General features: G+C 41.2%; 1 protein-coding gene across 1 annotated transcript in view; it reads right to left on the bottom strand.

Annotated features, from left to right (window-relative positions):
- DBT (dihydrolipoamide branched chain transacylase E2) overlaps positions 1–15,938 on the bottom strand; it is a 51,233-nt gene extending 35,295 nt beyond the window's left edge. Inside the window, exons 1-2 of the mRNA XM_010343815.2 lie at positions 14,459–15,938; positions 7,040–7,163 (exon numbers count right to left, since the gene is read on the bottom strand). Coding sequence (XP_010342117.1) covers positions 7,040–7,163; positions 14,459–14,509 — 175 coding nt within the window. The 5' untranslated portion in view covers positions 14,510–15,938. The remainder of the gene's footprint in view (positions 1–7,039; positions 7,164–14,458) is intronic.
- Between the last annotated feature and the right edge of the window lie 11 nt (positions 15,939–15,949).

Here is a 15,949-nt window from a genome sequence, read left to right as displayed (position 1 = left end):
TGGTAAATAGCATTAAATTCTTCAAAGTTTGTTCATTTGTATACTATTTCATTACACAAATGCATCATTGTTTCCTTACCCATTCTACTCTTGATGAAACTCTGGGCTGTTTCCAGTCTACAGCTCTTATGAGTAAAGCAGATGTTAACATTCTTGTCAAGTGCTCTTAGTACACGTGGATACAAGTTTCTGTTACATATATTCTGGGCCTTGAATTGCTGGATCATAAAGTGTACACTGACTTAGTTTATGACAGCAATGCCAAACAGTCTTTCAAAGTGATTTTACAAATTTTAACTCATATCAATAATGTATGATAGTTCTTCTTCACATTTGTCACGATGCTTGTTTTCACTCCTTGTTAGTTTTATCTAGATAAATAACGTACTTTTAGTTTGCATCTCTCATTACTAATAAGACCAAACACTTTTGCATATGTTTGGCATTTGTATACACTCTTGGTGAAGTGTTCTAACATTTTTCTATTTAATTTCAGCTAATAATTCACTACCTTGTTATTGAATACCTACCATGCTAAAAGCAAAAGAATAGTGCATCATTTGAGAAAACCATTCATGCTATTTGAATGCTATTCCAACCATGTTAACTGCTAAGACTTAAAACATTCTACATTACAGTATCACACATTTCGTGTCTAAACTAGTTATCACTTGTAACCTCTATGATTTTGTTACTGTCCTCACATCATTGCCAATCTTTACAACAGTGGTCAAGTTGAGTAGTTCCTCTTTGTGCTCCATGGTGTCCAACATTGGCAGCGTTCTTTTCCCCAAAACAGATTCATGTTTGTTTTATTACATTGAGGTTAATTTTCTAATATGTTGTTCAAGGCTTTTCATAACCTTCTCTTGCTTATGTATTTGGGATTAAGTCTCACCTTTCTATTTTATGGCATTTTGATTAAAATTACTTTTAGTTCCTTAGACTTGTCATTCTCCCTCGACCCACTTGGCCTTTGCTTGTGCTATTCTTTTTTTTTTTTTTTTTAATTGTACTTTAGGTTCTGGGGTATATTAGGCAGTTCATGCAGGATTGTTGCAATGGGTGCATACATGGCAAGGTGGTTTGCTGCCTCCATCCCCCATCACCTATATCTGGCATTTTTCCCCATGTTATCCCTTCCCACCCTTCCACCCCAGCCCCCACTGTCCCTCCCTTAACTTCCCCAAAAGACCCCAGTGTCTGATGCTCCCTTCCCTATGTCCATGTGTTCTCATTGTCCCTATGAGTGAGAACATGCGGTGTTTGATTTTCTGCTCTTGTGTCAGTTTGCCGAGAATGATGGTTTCCAGATTCATCCATATCCCTACAAAGGACATGAACTCATTGTTTTTTATGGCTGTGTAGTATTCCATGGTGTATATGTGCCACATTTTCTTTGTCCAGTCTATCACTGATGGACATTTGGGTTGGTTCCAGGTCTTTGCCATTGTAAACAGTGCCGCAATGAACATATGTGTACATGTATCTTTATAATAGAATGATTTATAATCCTTTGGATATATACCCAGTAATGGGCTTGCTGGGTCAAATGGAATTTCTATTTCTAAATCCTTGAGGAATCACCATACTGTCTTCCACAATGATTGAACTAATTTACACTCTGATCAACAGTGTAACTTTTATTTAGAGACAGTCTCACTATGTTGCCCAGGCTGGAGAGCAGCAGACATTCACAGTTGCGTGAATGCACACTAGAGCCTCAAACTCCTGGGCTCAAGCAATCCTCCTGCCTCCATCTCCTGGGTAAGCTGGGACCACAGAGGTATTGCCACCACACCCAGCTTCTTTGTAACACTTAGATGCCAATGATACTGTATGGTAATTATTCTCAAAAGAGAAAGTATTTCTGGTCAATTGAAAGCATGTATGGACCACCCCCACCCCCAACTTTTCCAGATTAACAAATGGCTCTGAACCTATTCAGGAAGGCTCCTGTATCTTTAGACTGCTGTTAACCATATTTGCTTATAAAACATATAATAAATTAATTAGGGTTGTAAAATTTTCTTAAATATGAGGAGTTAAATTAATAATAAAAAATACAAAATATATTTTGGTTATGGCGGTAGTAGGTACCTCTTACTTCCTCTCTAGCAAGTTGGGCCCTCTCACAGCTTGCTGACTGGAGTACAACCTGACACCTTTTTGAGTGGTTTAGCATTAAGAATCAAAAGCATTTTTTTAAAAAAAAATTTTAATCAACATTTTTGATTCAATAAGTAATTCTGCTTTGCTAAAGAATGGTTACTATAGGTTTATAATGAAGAACTGGAAATCAATCTAAGTAACATAAAAACAAGAAAATACACTATGGCACCTCTATACAAAGCAATATGCAAGGAACAGCAAGAGCATGAAAATGTGATGGTTCATGGCAAGGTTAAAGAACAAACAGTTCTCTATGGCCGAGATACGGTACGTGGCAAGAAATCAGTCCAGATTTAAAAGACTTTGTGTACCATGCTAAAATATTTGAAATTTACCCTAAAGGGGATCAGGACCCAGTAGCAAATTAACATGGTCAGAAATTCTTTGCAGCTGTTCCCATAAGGAGACCGAGTCTATTTCATCAATTCTTAAATCTGTGCTGGGCTGTGACTTGCTTTGACAAATGGAATGTAACAGAAGTGAAGTGCACAGGTTCATGAGGCTAGGCCTCAAAAGTCCTCGCAGCTTCTCCCTTCTCCCTTTTGGAATGCTGCCCTAAAATTCTCATGTAAGGAAGCTGATCTAGTCTACTGGAGGATGAGACATCAAGAGAAGGAGAAATGAGGTGCCCCATCTGAAACCCAGCATGGATTGTCAGACACGTGAGTAAGATCATCTTGGACCTTCCAGTCCAGATGATCCTCTAGTCAAATACAGCCATATTAGGGAGCCCAGCCATAACCATCAAGGAAACCACCCAGCCAACCCACAGAATCCTGAGAATGATCAGTCCTTGTTGCTTTAAGCCACTAAGTTGTGGGACTGTTTGTTATTCAGCAATAATTAACTGATTGGGAATCCTATTTATAATATCAGATCTGCAACTTTAGGTCTATAATTTTAGGAAAAAACTCTCTCTGGCAGGAGTGTGGTAGATGGGGATAGGGAGTGGGTGGCAGAGGCAAAACAAGGCAGGGGAAGCAGGAGGCTACTTCAGGTAAGACGCAGATGTAATTTATTAATGTATATATTTTTTTATAGTCAGTGTTTCACCCTGTTGCCCAGGCTAGAGTACAACGGCACAATCAGCTCATGATAACTTCAAGTTCCTGGGCTCAAGTGATCCTCCCACCTCAGCTAGGACTAGCAGCTGACTACAAGTGCACACCACCATGCCCAGGTAATTAAAAAAATTTTTTTTGTAGAGATGAGGTCTCACTGTTTGGTGCCGAGGCTGCTCTTGAACTCCTGGCTTCAAGCAAGCCTCCTGCCTCAGCTTCCCAAAGTGCTGGGATTACAGGTGTGAGCCACTCTGCCCAGCACACAAGTATGTGATTTATATATTTATATACTTTTCAAAGCTGATTGAAAAGATGACGGATTTAAGAAATACGTAAGATGTAAAATTAATACGTTTTGATAATCAATTTGATATGAGACTAGACTCAGGATAACTTTAGGTTTCTAGCTTAACTTTCTTTACTTTCTTTCTTTCTTTCTTTTTTTTTTTTTTGTGAGATAGGGTCTCACTCTGTTGGGCAGGCTAGAGGGCAGTGGCATGGTCATGGCTCACTGCAGCCTCAACCTCCAGGGCTTGGGTGATCCTCCTATATCATACTCCAAGTAGCGGGGACTACAGGTTTGGACCACCATGCTGAGCTGACTTTTTAAAATTTTTTGTAGAGACAGGGTCTCACATCAATAGTTAGGCTAGGCTAGTCTAGCTTAATGATTTACTGAGCTAGGAAATATCAGAAGAAAAAGAGATTTGTAGAAGACTGAGTTTTGGGGACACTGGAATGGAGATGTTTTGTTAGTAGTTGGTGAGAGATCTGAGCTACAACTGCAGATTCAGAAGTGTTCAATGAGGTGAGAGGTGAAGGCATGCATGTAGATGTGGTACAAGAAGAGAGGGCAAAGGATGGGATCCTATGAAAATCTGAAGTTTAAAAGAGAAGCAGAAGAAGAGAAACCTTATTAAGTGTCCACAGAAAGCAGGCACTAAATACTTTACACATTCTAATGTGTTTATTCCACCCAAGTATAAGGATCTTTATTTTGTGTACTGATAAATCCCAAGCACCTAGAACAGTGCCTTGGAACACAGAAGCTGATCAATAAATATTAATTGTTGAATGAATAAATTCTCACAAGAATACCATTAGTTAAATACTATGATTACCCCCATTTCCCAGATGATGAAACTTGCTCAAAGTTACATAGCTAGTAATTTTTAGACCAGGAATCCAAGTAGTCTGGAACTGGTGTATCCAGGAACTCAAAGCTCATAATAAGTGTTTACAGACTGGACCAAGAAGTTGCAGTATCTACTTGAATGACCTCTGTTTTCTCTGGGAAGTAACAACAACAAAAAAAATCATTTTTTTTTTTTTTTTTTTTTTTTTTTGAGACGGAGTTTCACTCTTGTTACCCAGGCTGGAGTGTAATGGCACGATCTTGGCTCACCGCAACCTCTGCCTCCTGGGTTCAGGCAATTCTCCTGCCTCAGCCTCCTGAGTAGCTGGGATTACAGGCACATGCCACCATGCCCAGCTAATTTTTTGTATTTTTAGTAGAGATGGGGTTTCACCATGTTGACCAGGATGGTCTCGATCTCTTGACCTCATGATCCACCCACCTCGGCCTCCCAAAGTGCTGGGATTACAGGCTTTAGCCACCGCGCCCAGCAAAAAAAAAAAAATCAATTTTAAAAAATGGAAAAATTTAAAAAGTAAAGAAGGGAAAGTTTACATATGCTAGTGGAGGATGACATAGAAAAACCATGGAAAATGGCCATGTTCCATCTTCCTGTAATCCCTGAAATCCCATCACTTTGAGAGGCCAGGGCAGGTGGATCACTTGAGGTCAGGAGTTTGAAGCCAGCCTGGCCAACATGGTGAAACCCTGTCTTTACTATATAAAAATTAGCCAGGGCCAGGCTTGGTGGCAGACACCTGTAATCCTGGCTACTTGGGAGGCTGAGGCAGGAGAATTGCTTGAGCTTGACAAAAAGAGGTTGCAGTGAGCCGAGATTGCTTCACTGCATTCCAGCCTGGGGGAGAGAAACAGAGAGAGAGAGAGACAGAGAGAGAAAAGAAGGAAGAAAGGAAGGAAGGGAGAGAGGGAGGGAGGGAACAAAAAGAAAAGAAAAGAAAGAGCAAAAACATAGAAGCAGAGGTTGGAGGATCTCTTGAGTCCAGGAGTTCTAGACCAGCCTGGGCAATGTGATAACACCCTGATAAATAAATAAATTAGCCAGGTCAGGCGCGGTGGCTCACGCTTATAATCCCAGCACTTTGGGAGGCCGAGGTGGGTGGATCATGAGGTCAAGAGATCGAGACCATCCTGGTCAACACAGTGAAACCCCGTCTCTACTAAAAATACAAAAATTAGCTGGGCATGGTGGCATGCACCTGTAGTCCCAGCTACTCAGGAGGCTGAGGCAGGAGAATTGCTTGAACCCAGGCGGCGGAGGTTGCGGTGAGCCAAGATTGCGCCATTGCACTCCAGCCTAGGTAACAAGAGCAAAACTCTGTCTCAAAAAATAAACAAATAAATAAATAAATAAGCAAGCAAGCCAAGTGTGGTGGTGCACACCTATAGTCCCACCTACTCAGCAGGTTGAGGCAGGAGGATCATTTGAGCCCATGAGTCTGAGGTTACAGTGAGCTATGACTGTGCCGCTGCACAGAGCGAGACCCTGTCTCAAAAAAAAAAAAAAAGAGCATGGAAGGAGTGACGTGGGGTCTGCCTGGAATTCCCCCATTTTTCACTGCCAGCACAAACTAAGCCCCCATGTATCTGTCAAAAACTTAATGGTGTAACAAAATTCTGGGGTTCTTTATCAAGGTTCTAAATAGAACATCAGGGAAAAATAACAGTTCTCGTGCCCTTGCCAAATCTAATCCTTAATCCTTCAAGTTCTTTACGTGGTAAAAGCCAGGGAACTTTGTATTTAGGACTAAATCAGGCAGATTTCATCACACCATGTTCACATGACAGATTAAGTGCTTCATTCAACAAACAATACCACAATGTGTATAACAACACAAAGATACTTCTATTAAATTAACAATTACCTTGATTAAGAAAGTCATGGCCGGGCGCGGTGGCTCAAGCCTGTAATCCCAGCACTTTGGGAGGCCGAGGCGGGTGGATCACGAGGTCAAGAGATCGAGACCATCCTGGTCAACATGGTGAAACCCCGTCTCTACTAAAAATACAAAAAATTAGCTGGGCATGGTGGCGCATGCCTGTAATCCCAGCTACTCAGGAGGCTGAGGCAGGAGAATTGCCTGAACCCAGGAGGCAGAGGTTGCGGTGAGCCGAGATCGCGCCATTGCACTCCAGCCTGGGTAACAAGAGCGAAACTCCGTCTCAAAAAAAAAAAAAGAAAGAAAGTCATACCAGTGCTGACTGTTGCCCTTAGATGAGCCAGATGATAATAGATGGTGCAACACAACCCATGCCCAACTTTATATAAAGACACAAGTGCTGGGCCAGATAGCTCACACCTATAATCCCAGTTCTTTGAGCTTGAGCCCGGGAGTTCAGGTTACAGTGAGCTGTGGTTGCACCACTAAACTCCAACCTGTGCGACACAGTGTGATCCTGTCTCTAAAACAATTTTTTTAAAAAGAGGTGCCAGTATTAAGGAAACTATGTAAAAAAAAAAAAAAAAAAAAAAAGGGGGCAAGAAAAAAGAAAACGAGAATTGGAAAGATGTGGGGAGACAGGGAGGGCCTGGCTAGAAATACAGAGTCAACTTTTGTTTTAATTTAGAAGGTCTTCAATCAACTACTCAAAAATATTACTGAATGAGACACAAAGCATTATTTTATACATGTTATTCTGAAATCATACTTACCAGCAGTCGTTTTCAGGAAGTGATGTGGATGACTATACTTGAATGAAGGATAATTGAAGAAACACACATAATTTGGCTTCAAAACATGAACATTGCTACATGTTGGAAAATAGCGAACACAAATCTACAGATGAGAAAACAAAAAGTATAAGCATTTATAAACAATCTCAATGGCTTATCTCTAAGTATAAATGGAGTTTCAATTCTATTCTAAAAGTAGAGCCATTATCACAATAGAAATATTATATCCTTAGATTTATATTTGTTACATTTATGATCCTTGCCCACAGTTCCTTCGGAAAGTAAAGACATTTTAACAGTGTATTCTGTATAAATACATCAGCTTATAGGTATTCTTAAGTCACTAGACTCCCTCAACTAAAACTACTAAAGAATTCTAAAGTAATAGTTTCTAAAAACAATGAAAAACTTGTATAGTATGATACCCCAAAGTTTACTTATAGTAACTTATAGATGACTCTTTAGAATTAACTATTTTATATAATACCTTAGTATAATATTATTTAAAAATCTATTATAGTAATAAGTAGGTTGGGTGTGGTGGCTCACACCTGTAATACCAGCCAAGGTGGGAGGATCACGAGGTCAAGAGATCGAGACCATCCTGGCCAATGTGGTGAAACCCCATCTCTACTAAAATACAAAAAATTAGCTTGGCATGGGGGCACGCACCTGTAGTCCCACCTACTTAGGAGGCTGAGGCAGGGGAATCACTTGAACCTGGGAGGCAGAGGTTGCGGTGAGCTGAGATCACACCACTGCACTCCAGCCTGGCGACAGAGCAAGACTCTGTCCCAAAAGAAAAAAAAAAGAAAGAAAGAAATAAGTAGGCCCAAATGTATTCAACTCTATATATCAAAACCTAAGTGTCTAAAAGGTACTCGTGTGTGTGTATATGTGTGTGTATATTTGAGACAGGGTCTTAACTCTGTGGCCCAGGCTGGAGTGCAGTGGTGCGATCAGAGCTAAATGAAGCCTTGACCTTCCAGGCTCAAGGAATCCTCCGACCTCAGCCTTCTGAGTATCTGGGACCACAGGCACATGCTACCAGACCCACTTAATTTTGTTCATTATTTGTAGAGACAAGGTCTTACTATGCTTCCCAGGCTGGACTCACTGTGCTTCCCAGGCTGGACTTGAACTCCTGAGCTCAAGCAATCCTCCTGCCTCAGCCTCCTAAAGTGCTAGAATTACAGGTGTGAGCCACCACACCAGGCCATAATATTTTATTTTGAAAGTTAATATTTCAATGCTATTAATACTTAACTATATCACACTGTAAATACAAACTACAGAAATTTATTTATCTACTTATTTAATTTTAAAGCCCTGAGCTTACTTCTCTATGTAGAAATTTCTATCCTTCTCAGTAGGAATATCGATAAGTGAAACTTTTTCATGTATGTGGCAGAGTCACTTTTATTTAAAAAAAAAATCATGTATATTAGTGGTAATTAGCTCTTAAATTTTAAAGGCTATGTTATAATAAACATTATATATTACGGTCATGTTTTAATACATATTTATAAACTAGAATTTTGTTTTTTTCTGATAGCAAATAATATAAAATTAAAAGTTTGGTTTACTGACAAGAACAATACATTTAAATTCTTATTTACTTTAATTTCCAAGTTATTACTGATTTCTGAAGGCAAAGAAAAACTGCAGATCCCTTTCCTAAAACGTGAATAATCTTAAATCATTCAACTTAACTTTAAAGATCACCCTGAATCAACTAATCTTTGTAATATCTATATTTTATTCTCATTAACAATTCAGGAAATATAAAGCTTAACTAAAATAATTAAAATCGAAAGCTTAAAACCAACAGTTTTCATGATGGTTTTCATTAAATTCTTTAAGGAAAGAATTTTCTTTTCCAGACATTTCTATTTTGTTTGCCCTTCCTTTCTCCTTCAGTTCCCATCATCCTGACTCTTGGTCAGCAATAAAATCAAAAGAGTAAATCAACCTGTTTCATCAGACATAAAATTTAGGGACAGTAAGGAAAGTTTGGAAGTATATAGATTCACTTCGATTTAAATAAAATTGTTCATATTTTTAAAATCTGTGAAAGGAAATTAAACTACTAGACAGTCTTACCTTCAACAACGACACAACTCCTATTGAACTGTTTATGGGTGAGGGGCAACACAAACCACCAAACATTACATTTATTGAGTGCCTCCTATGTGCTGAGTACTTTAAAAGTCTTTTCAGACAGGCAGGGCCAGGTGGCTCTCACCTGTAATCCCAGCACTTTGGGAGACTGAGGTGAGTGGATCGCTTGAGGTCAAGAGTTTGAGACTAGCCTGGCCAACACGGTGAGATCCCTTCTCTACTAAAACTATACAAATTAGCTGGACATGGTGGCACACACCTGTAGTACCAGCTACTCGGGAGGCTGAGGCACAAGAATTGCTTGAACCCAGGAGGCAGAAGTTGCAGTGAGCCAAGATCACACCACTGCACTCCAGCCTAGGTGACAGAGCAAAACTCCATCTCAAATAAAAAGATGATGTCTCAGACTACAGTGCAGTGGCACCATCTCAGCTTACTCCGCGCCCCAGGTTCAAGTGATTCTCAAACCTCTGCCTCCCGAGTAACTGGCACTACAGGTGCGCACCACCATGTCTGGCTAATTTTTGTACTTTTAGTAGAGATGGGGGTTGGGGCTCACCATGTTGGCCAGGCTGGTCTCAAACTCTTGACCTCAAGCAATCCACTCACCTTAGTCTCCCAAAGTATTGGGATTACAGGCGTGAGCCAACGTGTTCAGCCCAGATGTCATCTTTATATCGTACAATTTCCCTATGGAACATACATGTTAGCCCTCTTCAACACACAGGAAACTGATGGGAAAGGTGAAGTAATTTGTCCAAGGTCACACAGCAAATAAGTGTGACAATCAAGCTCTGAAGCCAAGCAAATCTGATGTCAAAGACCCTAGAGGTAGGAGAAATAATCCCTAATTTCAAAGAGTTTACAACCTATGTGAGAAAATAAACACACACACACAAACACACTCAAGCATGGACATGCATGCTCTAACTTTTTGTAATAAAAGGCATAGGCTTCTTCAGTATAATCCATAGGTCCCCCCACCCAAAAAAAAAGCAGCATAGGCAGTAAGTGATAAAGGAGTTTAAGTAGGCCAGGCACACAGTGGCTCATGCTCTAACCCCATTGCACTCCAGCCCCGGCAACAGAGCAAAACTTTGTCTCAGAAAGCAAAACAAAAAAAAGGAGTTTAGAGGGGTCTGGTGGGTGCTTTTTCATGTTAGTGTGACCTGGGAAGGCTTCTTGGAGGAAGATTTAAGCTGCATTATGTATAATAAGCATACATAGTAAAAAAGCAGAAGGGCACTTTAAAGGCAGCGTAAATAAACTATAACAGAAGTTTACTCAGCATATCTGCTGGGACTTTGAGCAGCTTGATTTGACTTGAGAAAAGGTATAAAAGGGAACAGTAAATAGCTCAAGGAGAAAATGGTTGATGACTGTAATGTCAGTATAAGAACTTCCGTTTTGGCCTCCCAAAATGTTGGGATTGTGGGCATGAGCCACTGCATCTGGCTGAATTATTTTTTAAAATCAAGAAAAGAACTATTTTAGTCAAATAATTGTGTTAAGAGTTAGACTACATGTGTAGTTGTTCAACCAGGATGTATTTGAGAATGAAAATGGGGTTATTAATAATTGCCTTGAATCACCAGGGGTGAGTTGGGGTGTCACTTCAGGCAAATTGGTACAGATGGTCTGCAGAGAATTAGGTATCTTTAGTATTGTTCATAGATGAATTTACAATTGCATCAAATACAAATTACATAAAACTAGTAATTACATAAGCATGTCTTTTTTAAATTGGTAGTTTAAAGCCTTATGCTTAGTTTATTAGTCTAGCTGGGGGAGGTGGCTCACACTTGTAATCCCAGCATTTTGGGAGACTGAGACAGGAGGATCACTTGAGCACAGGAGTTTAAGACCATCCTGGACAAAAAAGCAAGACCCTGTCTTTTTTTTTTTTTTTTTTTTTTTTTTTTTTGAGATGGAGTCTTGTTCTGTTTTTGCCTACTTTTTATAAAAATTTTAAAAACTGAGTTTTTTGTGTTTACTGAGTCATTAAAAAATATTTATGAGCACCTACAATATGCCAGGCATTTGGGGTTATACAGAGGACAAAATAGATGCAATTCCTTCCCTTATAGAATGCACAGTCCAGTGAAAGGTAATAAAAGGGGTAAACAGGTGATTATAACACTTGCTATAATGAAAGAAATAGAGTGTGTTAAGGCAAGCTAGCTGGACAAAGTTATGTTGAAGTAAGATCTGAGGGATAAGTAGGAGTAACCCAGGGGATGAGGTGTGTTGCAGATAAGGTCATAGGGAAGTAAGGCAGGAGTCTTTAAAGCAGAAGAAATACCTGTACAAAGGTCTGGAGTTAAGAGAGAAAGCACAGTGTGTGTGTTCAATTAATTCAAGTTGTTCAACAGAGTTCTAGTGTAGTTTAATGTGGAAAAAGCATGGGGAGGTGTCAGAGTTGGGGTTGGGATGGGTAGGTTTTGGTAAGTAATCAAGCTTGAAAGATTGGAAAGGCCAAGATCATAAATAGCCTCATAGTCATTTGAATTTTGGACATCTTGCTGAAGGCAGTTTTAAGCAAGAAAATGACATTATCAAATGTCTCTTACTTTACAAGATCACTCTGGCTACACTATGGAGAATGGGTTAGAAAAACAACAAGACCACTGGAGGCAGATAATCCAATTAGGAAGGACCAAGACACCTCTAGTTGAGGGCAAGGTGGAAAAATAGTGACTAGATTTCTTCAGAGAGAATTACAGGTTCAAATAAGGAGAAACTGGGCCAGAAACAGTGGCTAATGCCTGTCATCCCAGCACTTTGGGAGGCCAAGCTGGGCAGATAACTTGAAATCAGGAACTCGAGACCAGCCTGATCAACATGGCAAAACCCCATCTCTACTAAACATGCAAAAATTAGCTGGGCACGGTGGTGTGTACCTGTAGTCCCAGCTACCTGGAAGGTGTAGGTTGCAGTGAGCCAAGATTGTGCCACTGGACTCCAGTCTGGGCAACAGAGCAAGACACTATCTCAATAAATAAACAAACAAACAAACAAACAAACAAATAAATAAATAAAATAAAGAGAAACTGGTTTGAGGGTTCAGTTCTGGAACCTGAAGAGTCTGACCTGCTTTAAAGCTGTATGGCAGGCGCTGTGAGAAAACTAAAGAAAGCTTTTCTGCTGGGTGCGGTGGTTCACGCTGTAATCCCAGCACTTTGGGAGGTTGAGGTGGATGGATCACCTGAGGTCAGGAGTTCGAGACCAGCTTGGCCAACATGGTGAAACCCTGTCTTTAATGAAAATACAAAAATTAGCTGGGCATGGTGATACACACCTGTAGTCCCAGCTACTCGGGAGGCAAAGGCAGGAGAATCGCTTGAACCTGGGAGATGGAGGTTGCAGTGAGCCAAGATCAGGGCACTGCACTCCAACCTGGGTGACAGAGTGAGATTCTGTCTCAAAAAAAAAAAAAAAAAAAAAAGAGAGAGAGAGAGAGAGAGAGAGACAAGTTTTTTCCAAGCTCCCTTGTGCTAGCAGTGGCCATGTAACACAGTTCTGACCAGTAAAACTGGAACCTCCACATCTTCCTCCTTCCTGCCTTAAACAAGTGTAGCAGCCCTCTTCTAGCAGGAAAAGGACAAATGAACTACTAGGGCAGGCGTCCCCAAACTTTTTACACAGGGGGCCAGTTCACTGTTCCTCAGACCATTGGAGGGCCGCCACATACTGTACTCCTCTCACTGACCACCAATGAAAGAGGTGCCCCTTCCTGAAGTGCGGCGGGGGGCCGGATAAATGGCCTCAGGGGGCCGCACGCGGCCCGGGGGCCGTAGTTTGGGGACGCCTGTACTAGGGAAATGACAGAATTGATAATGATAAACCACTTAATCAATGCGAGCTGACATCTAATTTGGAGATGCTCTGTATGCATGGATACTTAATTTCTTATTAATTGGTTGGGTTTTTATTAACTACAGCTGGAAAATATCATACACATATGAAACTGGAGATTTCCAGGACAGTAGGATATATATGGGTTTGGAGTACAACTGATTGGAAGACTGGGGAACTTTAAGACTCATCATCATAGATGGTAACTGAATCCAAAGAGTGGATGGGATAACCCAGAAAGTGGGAAAAGTGCAGAAAGCCAAAGTCAGAGCCCTTTAGAAACAGCAATATTTAAAAGGTGGGTAGGGAAAGAGGGTATTGGGACGAAGCAGTCAGAGATGTAGAAAGAATAATATTGGGAAACTGGTGTCACAGAAAACAAGAATGGAAAGCTCTAGAAAGACCAAGAAGTGTTAAGTGTTGCTCAGAAGAGCTCTCTTCTCCTCGTTATCTCTTACTTATCCTTCTTACATCTCAAGTCATACAGTATCCTCTGGGAACTCCTCTCTGATCCCCAAGTCCACCATAGATGTCCACTCCTGTGTATTCCTGTAGCTATAGGCACTTGTCCCATAACAGCACTTCTAATGCTGGGTTGTAATTTCTTAGTATCTGTCTCTCTCTCCTTTGTCCTCCACCACAAGATTGTACTCTCTGAGAAGGAAGACATGATGTCTATTTCATATTTGTATCTCCAGTGCCTAACACAGTACCTGGTACATAGCAAGCTCTTGGAAGATTTTTTTAAGATCAGGGGTCCACCAAGGCAGAGAGAAGAAACACTCCGCAAACAAGGTGAAACAGTATCATTACTGGGATGTGTCAGTGCTTGGTGCTAAGACTGGGAGAAAGAGAGGGAAGTGCAGGGGAGATGCTGGTGGGTCATAGCCTTGGTGACAAAAGGGTAGGAATGACATGTGGTGTGGACGTAGAAGTGCAAGCCAAATGAGTGACGCCTGAGCTGCTCAGTTCTTTGGAAGCAGGGACCCCTGATATTCTATAACTTCAACGGCCTCTACATTGTAAATTTCGTGAGGGTAGGGGTTGTGTTGCAGTGTTTGGCATACTGTGGATATGCAATAAATGCTGAACGAATTTATCTATGGATCCACAGCACCTATCACAATGCCTGGCACCTGGAAGGCGCGCAATGAAACGCTAGCTGGGCCTCGGGGCATAGCTGGAGCAGGAGGACGGCTGAGTCCCTGCACAAGCGCGTCTAGGTAAGGGGAGAGAGTGGTTTTCCACTCCAGACTGGTCGACTCGCTCCGTTCTCTGCCCTTTACTTTGCATGCATCCCTTCACCTCTCCATCACGCGTGCCCTGGACGCCTGGCACCGGAGGAGAAAGTAACACACCACTCCTGGATGACTCCGGACAAATCACTCCTTCCCGGCCTCAGATCTGCCCAAACCTGCTTACCAGCTGCCCCGCATTCCTGCTCCAAGTTCTCAGCAGACGGACTGCAGCCATCTTACCCCGGAAATGACAGCTGCGCCGCAGCCCCGAGAGACGCCTCGCCGGACGACCTATCAGGGGATGGGAAACGCACCGCCCCCTGGGCGGCCAATAGGGAGGGAAGAAACCAACCTCCCACCCACCCGCCAACCAGGGGGCGGGGCGGGGCAGAGCTAAACCCTGGGGTCTGGGAACCCGCGAGGGAAAAGAGCTTGGAGGACCGGGGCGGGGCAGAGGGCAGCCCAAATTTAACTTGAGGGGACAAAGCCCGGCAAGACACTGCTATGTAAATACAGATGCACGGAATATAATCGTTTTAGTGTCTATAACAGGGGAAATAGAGAGTATTAAGGAAACACAAAGGAAGGACACTTATTTGAAGTTATGTTGAAGTAGTACCTGAGGGACGAGTAGAAAAACATTTCCCTTTCTTCATCTTGTACTGTAGCCACCTCAAGTACAGAAAATAGAACACTTCTATACTTTGTAGCAAGGCTCTGGACCACTAGTTGTTTCACAGGTCCGTATAGCAGTACTTTCCAATGACTTGCACTTTTTTTTTTTTTTTTTTTTACATCCTTTTAGTGCTTTTGATTACCAAAATTGGCTAATCAATTTTCTTTCATGAAAGATGAATATTACCTAATGTCTAAAATAAATATGTCATCATCATCTTTCTTTTTACAGACGGTTGTCAGATGCAGCTAACTAGCATATGCAATACATGTCACAGACATAAGATCTTGATTTACTTGTCTCTTGGAGAAATGTCAAATTCAGATCCAGTGGAACTGGTAAAGAAAACAGGCAACAACTAGGAAACCAGTTTTTGGAAATGACCAGGATGACATTAGTCTGTTATTGCTTCTTACGTGGGAATGAAAATCTTCATAAATGTCTAAGGAATTACAGAGAAAAAAAAACTGGAACAAATACATTTTAAATCCTCAACATTGAAGATTAGTGGTTATGAAACAAAATCTCAGGTATTTCACAACTTCATTGTTTAATGTGACCCAAAAACTTTCCCCCCTCATTTGCCAGCCATTTTATGTATTATACACCTACACACACAAAATCACTGCAAACAATAAATCTTACTATCTTTTTTGTTTGTTTGGTAGCGTTTCTTGGGCCAGGCGTGGTGGGACATGCCCATAATTCCAACACTTGGGGAGGCTGAGGCAGTCGAATGACTTGAGCTCAGGAGTTCAAAATGGGATCTGTCTGTGTTGCCCTGGCTCGTCTGAAAGTCCTGGTCTCAAGCGGCGATCGTCCCATTTCAGCCTCCCAAAGTCCTAGCATTACAGGCATGAGCCACTACGCCTGGCCTAAATAGTTATCTTTATCGGAAAATCTGAACTCAAAAGAATTTCAACTTTTTAGATTTCCTTAAAAATGTTTATAGACATTATTATTTGATTGATAATCCCACAAGCACGTGTTTGTATAAAA

The sequence above is a fragment of the Saimiri boliviensis genome, chromosome 11, assembly GCF_048565385.1.
Source record: "Saimiri boliviensis isolate mSaiBol1 chromosome 11, mSaiBol1.pri, whole genome shotgun sequence".
NCBI lineage: Eukaryota > Metazoa > Chordata > Mammalia > Primates > Cebidae > Saimiri > Saimiri boliviensis.
The sequence above is the reverse complement of the archived record's forward strand: the minus strand, read 5'-3'. Positions and strand labels throughout refer to the sequence as shown.